The sequence below is a fragment of the Miniopterus schreibersii genome (genome assembly GCF_964146895.1).
Source record: "Miniopterus schreibersii genome assembly, chromosome: 10".
Lineage (NCBI taxonomy): Eukaryota > Metazoa > Chordata > Mammalia > Chiroptera > Miniopteridae > Miniopterus > Miniopterus schreibersii.
The window spans coordinates 59,855,553-59,871,009 of record NC_138110.1 but is presented as its reverse complement, the minus strand read 5'-3'; the positions used below and the strand labels follow the sequence as shown (position 1 = coordinate 59,871,009).

Genomic DNA, 15,457 nt, shown 5'->3' with positions numbered 1-15,457 from the left:
GCAAACTGGAGAGAACAATAGTATTCTTCTGGGGTGTGTGTGGGTTGTTGTGAGAATTAAACGACACGTAGAAAGCTCTCGGAGTGGGTCCTGGCCCTCCTCAAGTGCCGTTATTACCGCTGTTTTCATGCCCTTAATCTCGTGGAGTCTCATCTCATCCAATCCTATCCACCCCCTTCCCACTCTTAGGAATTCCAGGTACACTATAGCTTGCACTGCCTTCCCATCTCCGGGAATGAGGGGTTCACTCTTTATGAGGCCTCTTGTCCAAGCTTTCTTCCTACAGCTCACAGGCAGAGGGAGGGGGCTGGTGAAGCCCCTGGGCTTACATCCTTTCTTCCACCCCAGGGTAGCTTGAAAACCTACCCTGGGGGGGTTGGGGGCGGGGTGGGGGTGGGGTGGAGTCTGTTATGGGTCCATGACATGCATTGCTACCTGTAGACAGGAGGGGGCAGCAATGTGTTAGGAACGGCTCCAGGACTTAGGAGAAGGTTGGGGAGAGGGGAGAGAAGAGAAGGGAGAGGGGGGAGGGGGGAGGGGGAGGGGAGAAGGGAGAGGAAGAGGGCTGCCTCTGGGATGGGAAGTTGACTGTCTCTACCTGGGACCGTGTGCCCATAGCTTGTGCCTCCCTCCCACAGAGGCTAGTATCTCCTCAGTGAGTTCCAGAGTGAAACATTACCCCCTCCCCCCCTCGTAGGGCATGTCTCAACCAAAGGCGGTCTGTGTCCCCTCATTGATGTCCGTTGCCTCAGTGGGGTTTAATCCCTTCAGTGGGGTCGATGTCTCTTAGTAAAGCTTGTATATCTTCTGTATCTCCTAGTGGGAAGCCCATGTCCCCCCAGCAGGGTACATGACCTTCAATACCATTAATGTCCTATTCACATGGTCCACAGCCCTTCAGTGAGACCTGAAACCCCCCAGCAAGATCTGTGCTCCCTTAGCGGGGTCCATGTACCTCGGGTGTGCGACCATTCAGTGCCGTTAATGTCTCCTCCGCGAAGTATCCATCTCCTCTGTGGGGTCCATGTTCACTTCATGAGACATGAGACCCGAAACCCTCCTCTCAGGACCGGGTAGGCTCTGGATCACAGGTTTGAACATGGAATTATTATTATTATTATTATTATTATTATTATTATTATTATTATTTTCAGTTTAAGGTGTGCTGGGCTTGTGGTTAGCTGGGCAAAGAACAAGGGTACACGTGGGAAGGAAGGCTGGGCCTGAGTGGTCGCGAACCCTGTGTGTGTGGGCGTTAGGAGACGGCGGTTGTCCGCTCTGGGCCTCAGAGCCACTCTCGGAGTTAAATATTGAAGGCTCCTCCTTCTGGCCCTGGCAGCCACTCTGTGAACCGGTGGGTGGCGCGGGCAGGTGGGAGATAAAGGGTCCTGCCCGGGCCCTCTTTCTGGAGTGGACTGGAGCGGGGGAAGCCAGAGGCCGCAGGCCCCAGGGCAGCTGGTGGGCGTGCCCGCCGCGTGAAGAAGGGGACTGGGAGGAAGGGAGGCTGCGGGTCACTCCTCCGAGTTGCACAGACTTCGGTGTGGTTTCACAAGCCTTCGCTCCAGCCTGATAAAGCGGAAAAGAGACTCGCAGTCGGGAGACCCCGGTTCGGCCTGAACTTGGCCGTCGTTTGCTCTGTGACCGGGCACAGACTCCCCCTTTCCTGAGATACCCCGTGTGCAGCGAGCAGCCACCCCTGCTAGCAAAGGCCTGCCCGCCCCTCCCGCCCCTCCGCGATTCTCGTCCTCGGGAGCCGGGTGGAAATTTGTGCCGGAGGGAGAGGAGCCACAGCCTCAGGGGCGGGGAAGTGTGAGGCTGCGCGCACCTGACCGAGGGGCCCTGCCCCTGGCCGCGCGAAACCGTCCGCGAGGAACGATTTCCTGAGGACAGAGGGCGGAGTTTACTCGGAGCAGAGGGACGGTTCTTTGAGGGAGAGTGTTCCCAGAAGGCACCTAGAAAGAACCCCGCTACACCTGGCTTTTCAACCAGGTGGTGTGGCAGGCTCGTGCCCGCCGACAGCGGGGTGGCTGCGGCTGGACTGGACCCAGCTCCTCGGGGCAGCCAAGCCCTTTCGCGTCCCAACCCTCCCCAGCGCAACCTTTCGTCTGTCTTCCCAAACCCCACCCTGCCCTGGTCCCCCCGGGGGCCCACCGCCTCCCCACTCAGGCCCTGCCCCGCCCTTCCTCTGTCACTCCGACCCCCGGGCCTGTCAGGCCCGGCCCCGTCCCTTCTACTTTTAGTCTGCGGTCCCTCCCTTTCCGCGAATCCGCGCCGCCCCTGGTTCTGAAGCGGGCTCGCCCTTTGCCCTGTTCTTGCATTTGCTTGCTCTAGTCCCCGCTCCCAGGAGGCTCCGCCCCTTCGAACAGCCACGCCCGGTCCGCTCATGCCCCGCCCACCGCCAGACCCCTCCCCCTTAAGGCCCCACCCCGCGCGGCCTGTTTTTCGCCCCCGAACTCCTGCGGCAACCACAAGGGCGGTTACTGTGCTCTGAACTTGACGCCATGGGGCTTCCCGAGGAGCGGGGCCGCAGCTGCGGCGGGAGCGGGAGCGGGAGCGGGGGCAGGGAGGAGGCTGGGGAGCGGAGCCGGGCGCGGAGTTGGTCCCCGCCGCCGGAGTTCAGCCGTTCCGCGCACGTTTCCTCACTGCAGCGCTACCGCGAGCTGCACCGACGCTCCGTGGAGGAGCCGCGAGGTGAGGCAGGGCCCGGGCTCGCGTGGGGACGTCAGTGAGGAGAGGAATGAGGGCTCCTTGAGAAGTGAGGAATTGGGCGGGTTCCGTGGGGAAATGGGCGTTCCGTGAGGAGATTGGCGTTTTCTGAGGGAGTTGGTGGCCCCCTCGGGAAGTTGAGGGGTCCGTGAGGAGATGCAGGCTTTGTGAGAGAAGACTTGCGGAGGAGATGGGCAAGGGGTTCGGGAGGAGCTGGGGGTTCTATGAGAAGGTGGGTTCTGCGGGTTCCCTAGGAGTTGGGGGGCTCTGGCGACTTGGGGGTTTGCTGACATGTGGTTTCCGTGAAGGAGTGGGGGTTCTGTGAGGGGAGTGAAAGTTTCGTGAGAAGAGGAGGACTGCTAGGGTGAAAAGAGGGGCTCCCAGGGCCGAGGGGGCACGTTGAGGAGAGGCGGGCCCCGAGGAGAAGGTTCCTCCGGATTTCCCGGGCGCAGCCGTCGCTGCCGACGCCCTTAAAGAGTGAGTGAGCCAGCACTGCTGAGGGACAGGGGCCGGTCTCTTCCCACCCCGGGGCTTCCGCGATAAGTAACTAAGTTCCAGGCCTGTTTTTTAATATTTCAGAGATATTACAATTACCCAGTATAAGGCTGAACAAGTCACATTTCAGTTAAGTTGTGTGTGGGTTTTTTGTTTGTTTGTTTGTTTTTTTAGTGGGCTGGAATAGTAGTGCCTCAGAAACTCTGATAGCCGGTCATGTGTTCATGGAGTGGGGAGGAGAGTGCCCTGCCCCGGGCCCCAGCCGCCCTCAGCCGAGGGGGCATCCGGACTGCTGGAAGGCAGCCGGGAGCCCAACCCAGAGAGATCTAGGTTTAGATTCCGGCCCTACCCCTCACTCACTTAGGCGGACTTTTAAGCCTGTCTGAGATTCCTTTTTCTTTATCTGTAAGATAGGGGTAATAACGCCCGTCTCGTAGTTTTGCATGATGACAAGAGTGGTTAGTAAGTAAAGCATGCATTGTAGAGCCTCTGGTGCATAGTAGACATTCAGTAAACGGCGGCCAGCGTGATAACAATAAAAACGACTTGGATGAGGCCCCTACTGAGCAATGCAAGACACTGAATCGCTTGCAGAGCCGGTAGGTTGCTGCAGGCGGCGTCCAAGGCTGAGTCCTCGGACCTCTTCTCCCTTCTCTTCCTCTCTCTTGTCTCCCATCGCGAATGCATATTTCCCAGGGCTGAGCTGTCCCTGCCACAGCAGTAATGCCTGTTCTGTCCATTGAGCTCTGCGCCCAGGACCTCACGGATGCGCTGGCCCTAAATTTCAGGGACCTGTAGGCCGTTTTATCCACACACCTTGGTAATAACCGTGTTCTACAGGACTGGGGCTGGGGTTTGCCGATTTTCCCTCCCAAACCTGCTCTCCTGCCTAGTGTTCTGATCCCAGTCAGCATCTTTATCTCAAACTGTAAATCTCTCATCCTCCTCTCCTCAGATAAGATCTATTTATATACCTTATTTATAGGGCTCTTACTTCTTACCAACCACAAATCCTGTTTGATTTGACGTAGAGACTGTTATCATCCACATTTTACAGAGAAGGAAACTGAAGCTAAAAGAGGTTAACTAAGTTGAACAAAGTGACAAAGCTAGTTAGTGGTGGAGCTGGGATTTGAACCCAGGTGGTCTTTTTTTATTGAATTTATTGGGGTGACATTGGTTAATAAAATTATATAGGTTGAAGGTGTACAATTTTATAACACATCATCTGTGTATTGTATTGTGTGTTCACCACCCCAAGTCAAGTCTCCTTCCAACACCAATGTCCCTCCTTTACCCTCCTCTACCTCCCCCCAACCCCCTTTCCCTCTGTTAATTATCATACCGTTGTCTGTTTATGAGTTTGTTTTTGCTTAATCCCTTTACCTTTTCCATCCAGCCCTCCAATGCCCTCCCCTGTGACAGCTGTCAGTTTGTTCTCTGTATCTATGACTCTGTTTCTATTTTGTTTGTTTGTTTTGTTCATGAGATTCCACATATAAGTGAAATATGTGGTATTTGTCTTTCTCTGGCTTATTTTACTTAGCATAATACTCTCCAGGTCTATCCATGCGGTCACAAAAGGTAAGATTCCCTTCTTATTTATGGCAGAGTAGTATTCCATTGTGTAAAAATGTACCACAGCTTTTTAAAAATATATATATCTTAAAAAAAAAAGTTTATTGATTTCAGAGAGAGGAAGGGGGAGAGAGAGAGAGAGAGAGAGAGAGAGAGAGAGGAAGAAACATGAATGATGAGAGAGTTGTCATTGATTGGCTGCCTTCTGCACGCCCCCTACTGGGGATCCAGCCCACAACCTGGGTGTGGGCCCTGATGGGGAATCAAACTTCCATCTCCTGGATCCCAGGTTGATGCTCAGCTGCTGAGCCACACCCAGCTGGGCTGTTATGGTTCTAAGTGTATTTCTCCCCTCTAGCTTCTGTACTGAGAATATCCTAAGTGTTCTGCAGTTGCCTATTTTACCTGTTGATTGTATTTTCTCCAGAGGTTCAGGCAAATATTTTAAGATTATAAATCTTATCATGTCTCTCTCCTGCTTAAAATCCTACAAAGACTTGCCATTGCTCTTAGGATAAATACCAAGTTCCTTATCATGCCCAGAAAGATTGCATGATCTGCTCAGTTTATACATCAATTCCTGCTATTCTTTCTCTTATTCTCAGTGCTTTATCCTTAAGGAGTTCCTTTTAACATACCCTTGGTTCCTTCCCATCCCATAGTATTCTCTTTCTTGGTGGGGGAGTAAAGAAAAACTTCTATTCACCTTTCAGATTTTAGCAAAATATCTTCTTCAGGGAAGATGAAGTCTTAGCTTAGTAACTATAACGTTGGGCAAGTTATTTTACCTTCTGAGTCTTGATTTTTGAATCAGTAAAATGAGAATGAAAATAAGGCCTCCTATGATTATGACTAGGACTAAATGAAATAATACATAAAAAGAGCTTAAAGCAACATCTGGCACAGAGCAGGGAACACTTGAACAAGTAGCAGTAGAATAAATAGCTGCTCACTAAATAATTGCTGCAAGTGAGTGACCAAGTTAAGAGAAAGAGATAGTAATGGGAGGCTCTGTGGGTAGAGGATTTCTTCCTTTCACTAATTAATTCATTTAAAAATTGCCTACTTTGTGCTGGGCATTGAGATAGGCCCTGGGTGGCTGTGATTTGAATAGATGGTAAAAAATTGAGTGGGGCCTCGCCAGGCATGGCTCAGCAATTGAGCATCAATGTAGGATGCAGGAGATCGCGGTTCGATTCCTGGTCAGGGCACATGCCCGGTTGCAGGCTTGATCCCTGGTTGGGGGCGCGCAGGAGGCAGCCGATGAATGACTCTCTTGTCATTGATGTTTCTATCTCTCTCTCCCTCTCCCTTCCTCTCTCTGAAATCAATAAAGACATATTTTTTTAAAAAATTGGGAATTTTGAGGAGAGAAGGAAGAAATTTTAGTCAAGATTCAGCTCATTGGAATAGAAGGTGGGTTAGCAGAGTGGTGGGTGATAAGATTAGACAGGCAGAGGAAGGAACCCAGGTGGTGGGTCCTAGATTACAAGACGGAGAATTTGTGACTTGGTCCTGTGCATAGATTGATAAGACATCTCAGGATAAATGTGTCTGAGAAGCTTAGTGATGTTGGGCTTCCCTTTCTGTTGCAGAGTTTTGGGGAGACATTGCCAAGGAATTTTACTGGAAGACCCCATGTCCTGGCCCATTCCTCAAGTACAACTTTGATGTGACTAAAGGGAAAATATTCATTGAGTGGATGAAAGGAGCAACTACCAACATTTGCTACAACATACTGGATCGAATTGTCAACGAGAAAAAACTTGGCGATAAAATTGCTTTTTACTGGTAAAAATATCTATCTTTTAGTCTGTGGTAGATAAAAAGTCATCTTTCACATTATATAGTGTTTCATAGTTCACAAAGTACCTTAAAATCCATGAATTCATTACAACAACCTGGTAAAGTAAGCAAACTATAGTTAATTTAATGTCTCAAGTGAGGAAAAATACCTCAAGGAAGTTAAATGACTCCTCTAAAATCACATAAACAGCATGTGACAGAACTGATATTCGAAGCCAAGTGTTCTGATTTCTAGTTTGGTGTTCTTGGCTTATAGTTGGAGAGGAAAGAGGGGAGAGGGTAAATGGAAGAGAACAGGACTGAGGAGGTTCCTTTCTCATTTTTGCTTTGGGAGAGAAATTGGTATTGGATTTTTCACTGCTACCACCACTGTGCTCAAGTTCTTAACAAGTATTATCTCATTTGATGCTCATGACAACCAAGAGTGCACTATTTATTTTCTTCATTTTACGTATGTGAAAGCTGAAATTCTGAGACATTAATAAGTGACTTATTCAAAGTCATACAGCTAGCAAGAAGCAGGGCTGAGATTCAAACCCATGTAGTGTAATTCCAGAGCTTACACCCTTGACCATGACACTATGCTATACCTCTAATTCCTTACATTAGTCTTGCAACAGCTTTGCAAAATAGATATTCTTAGCTCCATTTTGTAGGTGAAGAAATGAAGCTTAGAATAAGGTTGCAGAATGAATGGTAGAGCCAGGATTGAAAAGCAAGCCTGTCCGACTCCTTGCTTGTAAAACTAGGCCATGCTGCCTCCCCAGCAGGAATTTTTTAGAGCCCCTCTTCCTGGCAACATAGCTCTACAAGAGGTATTAATATACTGAACCCAAATAGGACCTTGAAGTTCCAGTAATTGGGGTGTTACTTCTGCTACCACCTGTGAGCACTCTGAGAATTGATCCTATTTCTAAGTGAGCCAGTTGGAGCAGATTGGATGTTTCATGGAAGAATTAAATTGATACTTAGTCAAAATTTGCCCAGTTTATGTGAGATAGTGAGAAAAGCACTAACCTGAGAGATAGTAAATTTAGATTCTCATTCTAACTCAGCCATTCACTTGCTGTGTAACTACAGGCAACTCTCTGAGGGTCAGTTTCCTCTTCCATAAAATGGGGATAATAATTCCACCCTTGTCTTTCTCCTTAGATTGTTATAAGAACCAAATAAGACAGTCTGAAAACATTTATTTATTGGAAAACACTGTATAAATGTGAGTGGGTGTATAATCACATTTCCATTGCTCAATTTGGGGTCACTACACCACTGAAACTAGGTCCTATGTCTGTTTAGATTTTCTTTAGCTCCTTCCGACACTTGAGCCCACCTCTTAGGTTCTTTAAGGATCAGAAAACCTTTAAAGATCTACATAGGAGATGCTTGTGTCTGAATTTTCCCCCCGGTTTGAAATAATTCAAATACTTCCTTATTCTAGTTGTCCAACACTTGGCTTTGACAAGGAAAGGAGAAATTAGTCATATTAGACATACATTTAATTTAATTTTCTTAAACATATCAGATAAAATGTGTTATCAGGTGTAAATGGTCCACACCCTGGTCTCATGGAATTTACATTCTATTTTAGAAGAATAGTTCTATATAAAACAGCCTGAAAGCAAATATGGGACAAACTGCAAAAAGTCAGTTACGCGAATAGTTCACAGACGGGAGAAAGCATGTAGAGATGCAGTATAACAAAATTTTAGGAGAATGGATTTTGGTGTCAAACTAACTTAATTTGAGTTCTATTTCTGCCACTAACTGTATGGTTGTGTACAAGTTACTTAACCTCGTTGAGTCTCGGTTTCCTCAACTATAAATGTGGATAAAAATAGTTTGTTTGGTTTTTAATCTCGTGGAGTTGTCAATTGAATAGGTTAAAAAACAACAGCCATGTGTCCAACTCCTGGAACATGTGAAAACTCACTAAAATTAGCTGCTATTATTATTATTGGGACAGTGAGAAGACCAAGGCTCTTTGGAGTAAAGGGTTTATTCAGGAAACAATTTATTTATTCAATAAATACTTATTGAGAACTTACTGTGTACCAGGCACTATTCCGAGCAAAAAAAGTCCCTGCCCTCATGAAGGTTATATTCCAGTTTGGGGAGACAGACAATAAACAACAAACCAATAAATATATAACAGGTAGTGATAAATGCTATAGGAAAAATACAGAGCAGCATAAGGGAAAAGAGAATGACAACAAAGAGTGGGGATTGATAAGAGAAGAACTCTGATAAAGGTGACATTTGAGCAGAGATCTGAAGAAAATGGAGTATACTATGCAGATAGTTGAATTGGGAAGGGGAAATATTTCAGGTACGCACAAGAGCAAGTGTAAAGGCCCGGAGGTGGGAGTATGCTGCTGCCTGGTGTGTCTGAAGAGTACTTAGGAAGTTTGTGTAGCTGAAGCAGTGTGAGCTGGACAAAAAGAGAGCAGTAGGAGATGAGGTCAGCAGGGCACCAGATTGTGTAGAATCTTAAAAGTCAATGTAGACTTTTGGGTTTTATTCACAGTGAAATGGGGACCACTGGACAATCTTGAGCATAGATGAGACAATAATTTGACTTATATTTAGAGTCTGTCTTTTATGTTGAGAATAGACTGTGTTGAGACTAGAAGGGCAATAATAGATTTTTTATGTTGAGAATAGGTCAAGAGTAGAAGCAGGAAGATCAATTAGGAAGCTACTATAGAAATCCAGGTGGGCAATGGTGGTGATTTAGACTATCATAGTAGTAGCTTAAAGGTTATTAGTCAAAATCTGTATCTATTTTGGGTGAAGAACCCATGGAAGTTGCTCACTTGGATTGGATGTGGGGAGTGAGAGAAAGGAATCAAGGTTGTTTCCAACAGTGTATGAGGTCCAGGAATGGGAGATCTTGACTAGTTTTGGATACCTCTGAAAGGATTTTATGCAGGTAATGATGTGGTCACAGCTGGGCTTAAGAAGACTAATCTGGATACATGTGGAAATGGGAGTGTGAAGTCAGAGAGCTGGGAGTTTGTTATTCAGGGTAGATTTTCCTGAACTGGGATACTGCTGGTGGGAATGGAATGGAAAGATGAAAATTTAAGAGTAATTTAGAAGAAAGAAACCAATATAAGAACCTGGGTGTATAGATGGTGGGGCGATAGGGGGAGAAAATGAGAGAGAAGAGTGAAGGGTCCCTTTAATCTGTATAACACTTTACTTTTTTCAAAGGCACACATTTACCTGATCCAAGGGCTAAATTTGACCTCCAAACAAGACTTTGATTTCAGTTTCTCTTGCATTTTCTTCCCCCTTAATATGGCAGGTAGAGGTGTTAGTGGAGATTTATGTGTTAACGTGTGAGAAGGTAATCAGTGAAAAAGTTTTTGGACTTAGCATCCAGGGAAAGATAGTTAATGAGGGATATCTGGGGTAGCTTAAGGAGTGGGGTATGGCTAGTTGAAGGGACACCAAGGGACAGTAGGAGGTTTGAGGGGTTAATTAAAGGGTCTAAAGGGAGAGGGTGAAAAGAGTAATTAATGGCTGTTATTTTGGTGATTTATACTAGCTGCTTAATATCTAGGTTTTTCCAGTAGAGGACCCCCATCTCCAAAGCCCAAGAAGTTTAGTATAGTTCATTCTTTTCACTGTTTGCTTTCAGTTGCCTAGTTGCCTGTGGCTGTCATAATCTCTATGTCACCTCACCCTTCATCCTCAGCTGAAATTACTGCTATCTCTCCACAGCTCTGGATATTATTCAAACCTTCCTTAGAAACTGGAGCTTCTGTGAAGCAGGTGACTTTAGGAGCGACCTTATGATAGAAGCTCTGCTCTCAGGATCTCTGTATGCTCCTGACCTTGAATTCCAGAGTGTGATATTTAGAACTCTCCAGATCCCTGTGGGGTATGTGGGAGTGTGTGCGTTTGAGAAGGTGAGGATGATTGGGAGGGTGACACAAACCCATGTTATAACAAGGAGTAGATTGTCAAGGTAACATGGAAATCCAGAGTCCTAGAGTGTAAGGACTCCTAATTATCTAGGTCTATCCTGAAGTTCATTTCAGTGAGATGGGAATGGAGGAACACTTTTGTCCTCCATCGATTCTTCACTGATTTCATGACAATGTATTTATTGATTAAAACATACTTGGTAAGGAAATATAGTCAAGTTAGGCCATTCTGTTCCCCTCTCTGAGCCTTCCTTTTGTGGGAGTGGTAGGAGATGAACCGTAGGTACTCTGCAAAGTCCCTTCCGGCTCTCATATTTCAGGATTCTATACTTGTTTCTGAAGAGGAAGTGGTTTTAGAAGTTCTGTTGCAACCAGTCGTGACTCAATGGTGACTCAGTAGGTAGGCTGAGCGTCTGTTGAGATGGTGAAAGAAAGGGAGGATTTTAGAAGGTTTGTGGTGAAGGAGCTGAGGAAGAGTGTTGCTGGTAGCATAAGCACTTTAAGCTTATGGGAGATATGTGGGGAAATAACTTGCTGGGAACAGTCTCCACTTGAAGTAGGTGGGCAGATTGTGGAGGAGGGCTGGAGGATTTCATGCTTAAGATGGATCTCTAATCTGCTTCTCTCACTTCTCCCTAAATTTCATGACCCTTGATGCCTTAAAGAACCACTCCCTAAAGTAGTGAAAATGAGATAAGTAGGTTGTGCTATCCAAATTAATAATCACTTTTTGGAAGTATGTGGGATATAAATAATAAATGTATAGTAATAATGATATGTTACATATTAATATTTTATATACTAACATTTGTAATAACAAATGTATAATAAATGGAGACTGACTTGAGACATGATTCAGTGTCCTGAGCTCCATGTCAGCTACTTGAGTTTGCGTCTAGGCTCACTTTTTATTACCAGTGTGTTCAGTAAATATTTAATGAGGAGAATGGCTTCAGATAATGCCCTTTTCTGAGCCTTCTTTTTCCCGCCTGTAAACAGTGTGTGTGGGGGAATGAACAGGATACTTGCTCAAGTTATTTCTGGCACTAACTTTCAGAATTTCTGTCACAAATATAGGGAACTGCAGTGGAGGTGCTGGAGGAAGGGAAGGAACCCAGTACTGGCCTCTTGCTCTTTGAAGATAGCATGTAGCATGGGTTCTTGCTTTAGGGCAGACTCACATAACAGTAAATACAGAAGGCATGGAGCTGGGGATGGCCCTCCCTCATTTTCCTGGATTTGGTGTGGGAGAGATTGGCCATTGGTAATGATCCCCCGTGTCTGATACCTTGAGCCACTGAGACTTTGAGACTCCCAGTTGCTATCTTTTGAGGTCATTTAGTCCACTTCCTATACAAAGGAGGAATTGTAGCCCCACTTAGCTCCATCCTCCAACAATCCCCATAAGTAATGGTTCTGATTTTGGACCACTATAAAGACCACAGAGTTTGCTCACTACCTGACTCATTGTTAGGCAGCTCTGTTACAAAGTTCTTAGATATATTTCTTCTCCATAACTTTCTTCCCACTCTGTTCTCTTCCCTTGGTCTTAGTTCTATGTCCTGGAGCCACATAGACATTCCTTCAAGTATTCAAGGGCAGTTGTTTTTTCCCTTTGCCAGGCTGACAGTGTAGAATTATAGTAATTTAAATACAGAAGATGCCTTGAAAATCATCTAGTAATTTTCATTTTTTTAAGCATTATAACCCTTTTATTCAAATACAATATTATATGTATAGTAATTAACAGGAGTAGGCTTGGACTCTGCTTGTGTTTCAATCCCTATACTTACTGGTTGGGCAAGTGGCCTTACCTCTTTTAACCTCAGTTTTCCCATCTGTTAGATGAGAATAATAACAGTTCCTAAGACATACATTGTTGTGAGGAATAATTGGAATAATCTGTGAAAAGGGCTTAGTGCTTGGCAGTGTGTTAGCTATTTTTATCATTATGCCAAAGCCCCACACCTAAAATAGGTAAGAGCAGAGTTGATCCTGGTTGAAGCATGAATGAGAGGACCAGAACCGCATTCTCTTGGTTTCTTCACCTCGTCACTGTGATCCTTGGGAGATATGTGTGTGGAACCTTTAGGGATTTGCAAAGCTCAATTTGAAAACTCCTGATCTAGTCCAGTGTTCTTGTTTTATGGATGAAGTAATACTGAGTCAACATTCCCAGGTTCCTTGTATGATGTGGTTTCCTGAACAACACTTCATCATCCATGTCAGTCTCCTCTAGACATATTCTAGTTGGCCAATATCTCTCATTAAGTATTCTAGCTGTGGTCTGCCTTAGGGAACTATTATCATTTTTGCTCTGACCTTACATCTCTAAAATTACAACAGCCCTATTGACAGTCACACTCTACCACTCAATTTACAATCTCACATAATACCGAAGACTTTTCAGTTTTTCTAATAATAAACTGTGTCTGTGTGGGTTTTTTTGTTTATTTGTTTTTTGGAACTTGGGTATGTTTCACAACAGCACTTGATAGATGAGGAACTTGAGGGTTTTTGGTTGTTGTTTATTTTTTTTAAATTTTAAAAATCTGTTTTAGAAAGGAAGGGAGAGAGAGAGAGAAAAAAACATTGATGTGAGAATGAAACATCAATCTGTTGCCTCCCACACATGACCCAACTGGACCAGGGATCAAACCCCCCACCTTTTGGTGTACAGGATGACGCTCCAACCACCTGAGCCAATCCAGTCAGGGCAGAGGAACTTGAGGTTTAGAAAGTGGACATGACTTGGCTAGAGTCACATAGCTGATGTAACTTTTTCTGGACAGAAGAACACCTACATGCTTTGTTGCAGATACTATGCTTCTACTTTCATAGCCTTAGTTTCTTTGACAATTTGTCATTTGTCCAGCTAGTAGTTTACTTAGAGAGTTTAGGGCTGGCTTTATAAATGTCAACTACAATTTATAATGATAATTTGTAAGGCTAAAAACATTTAAGAGTGAACCTCAAAGAAATAACATCCTTTCCTTAGCAGAGATATGCCTATTCATGTATTCATTATACATATATGTATGTATTCATATATATATGGCTTAGCCTGAGGATCTCCATCTATGGGCAGAGATCCTAACTACTGCTTTATGACCTTAAGCATCTGATAATATGCTTCTGACCCTCAGTTTCCCAGCCTTTCAAATGGGGATAGCAAATCTTGTCCTGCCAATCTCAAAAGATTGCTATAAGGATTAGCTGAGATGAAAGATGAGAAAACACACTGAAAAGAGTTACTACTGTGAGATGGTGCTAATACTCATACACATCACATATGTCCAAGGGCATTGTTAGGCAGAGGGATTCAAGACTGGCAGCCATACATGACTTTTCTATCCTTTCCAAAATACCTTTCTTTCCTCTGATGAACACTTAGCCTCTTTCCTTAAACTTGGTTCAAAAGCCATCATTTCTAGGAAGTATTTAATGATTGACCACACTTAAGTTATTTCTTTTTGCATTTCTTTGGTGATTTCCTACTCCTGCATTTTCTTGTTCTTGGTTACTGTCTCCCAAGATTGGCTTTAGGTGGTGGGTTGCTTAGATCTCTCTAATTAAAGATTTTAAGCTTATGGAAGCAAGGACTCACCTCTTATTCCCTTCCTTTTGTGATTTAGCAAGCAGTGACATTGATTGTTGGGTGGCCACTCTGGCAAATCATTCATTTCTGTTCTGCCATAGCTTGAGATTTTAGTAGGTAAGAAGTTTTGAGGTGGAGGAGAGGCCTTTAGTCTAAAAGGCTCTCTGGCTTTTTTTAACCTACAGAATAAAATTTTAAGTATTTGCAGCACTTTATATGACCCCTCCCTCGTCTATATGATCAATCTTTAAACATTTAAAACATTTCTTAAATGTATAGAAAAGTTACAAGTACAGCTCTTTCTCAGTTACTGAAGCCTGTGCTTAGGCGCAGACAGGATAGTGAAGCCAACACACAAGTGGCTGAGAGCTAGGTTTGTGGCAAAACCTAAGTGATTCCCACAGAGACCCTTCAAATCCCACCTAGACCAAGAGCTGAAGCTGATTGTCAAATATGGGTTCTGGAACAAATGTGAGCTCTGGAGGATCAGCATTACTCTGGCCAGGATCATAAGGCTGCCCAGGAGCTGCTGATGTGAGCTTCCATTTGAAGGTAAACACTGCTGCAGTGACTTATCTGCATCCAGGTGCTGGATGAGAGCAAGATGAACTGGATTACATCCTGGTCCTAAAGACCAAGGATTTTTTTTGGAGAGGTCTTCAAGTTTGCCTTGGCCAAGTTTATCCACCATGCCTGAGTGCCCATCTGCCAGGTCCTTGTCAGTGTCTGCAAACAGGTAGTGAATATCCTGTCCTCCATTGTCCTCCTGGACTCCCAGAAGCACATCTGTGACTGCCCCCACCTCTGCTTTCCTTACAGAGAGGCCTCATGGAAAAGGAGAATGCCATAAAGGGCCAAGGCAGGGCTGAAGCCGGCAGCAATGAGGAGGAGGGTTAAGCCCACCCTTCTCCTCCTGGACTGGTGGGTTGTCTAATTTTCCAGTCAGATAATAAAACAGGAACAAAAAAGAAGAAGAAAAGACAAGTTGCAAGTACAGGCCAAATGACTTATTTTTCTAAGCCATTTGAGAGTAAGATGCAGACCCTTGAATACTTTAGAGTCTATTTCTAACAAAGACTTTCTCCTATGTGGCCATAATACGACTATCAAGTCAGGAAATTGATATTGATACACCTCTACCTTCTAATCCTCAGACTCCATTGAAGTTTTTGCCAGTTGTTCCAATAATGTCCTCTGTAGCCAAAGGATCTAGTTTGAATCACACATGACTTGTAATTGTCATATCTTTATAGCCTTCTTCAATCTAGAATAGTCCCTTAGTCTTTACTTGACTTTCACGGCCTTAACATTTTATCTTTTCAATCTTCTAGCCAACAAAATA

General features: G+C 44.9%; 1 protein-coding gene across 2 annotated transcripts in view; it reads left to right on the top strand.

Moving 5' to 3' along the window:
- Positions 1 to 2,408: 2,408 nt before the first annotated feature.
- Positions 2,409 to 15,457, top strand: part of ACSS2 (acyl-CoA synthetase short chain family member 2) — a 42,928-nt gene continuing 29,879 nt past the window's right edge. The window contains exons 1-2 of one of the 2 annotated variants that reach the window (XM_081149502.1): positions 2,409 to 2,691; positions 6,375 to 6,570. In XM_081149502.1, coding sequence (XP_081005628.1) covers positions 2,502 to 2,691; positions 6,375 to 6,570 — 386 coding nt within the window. In that variant the 5' untranslated portion in view covers positions 2,409 to 2,501. The remainder of the gene's footprint in view (positions 2,692 to 6,374; positions 6,571 to 15,457) is intronic. The other variant, XM_081149503.1, reaches the window with a different exon arrangement.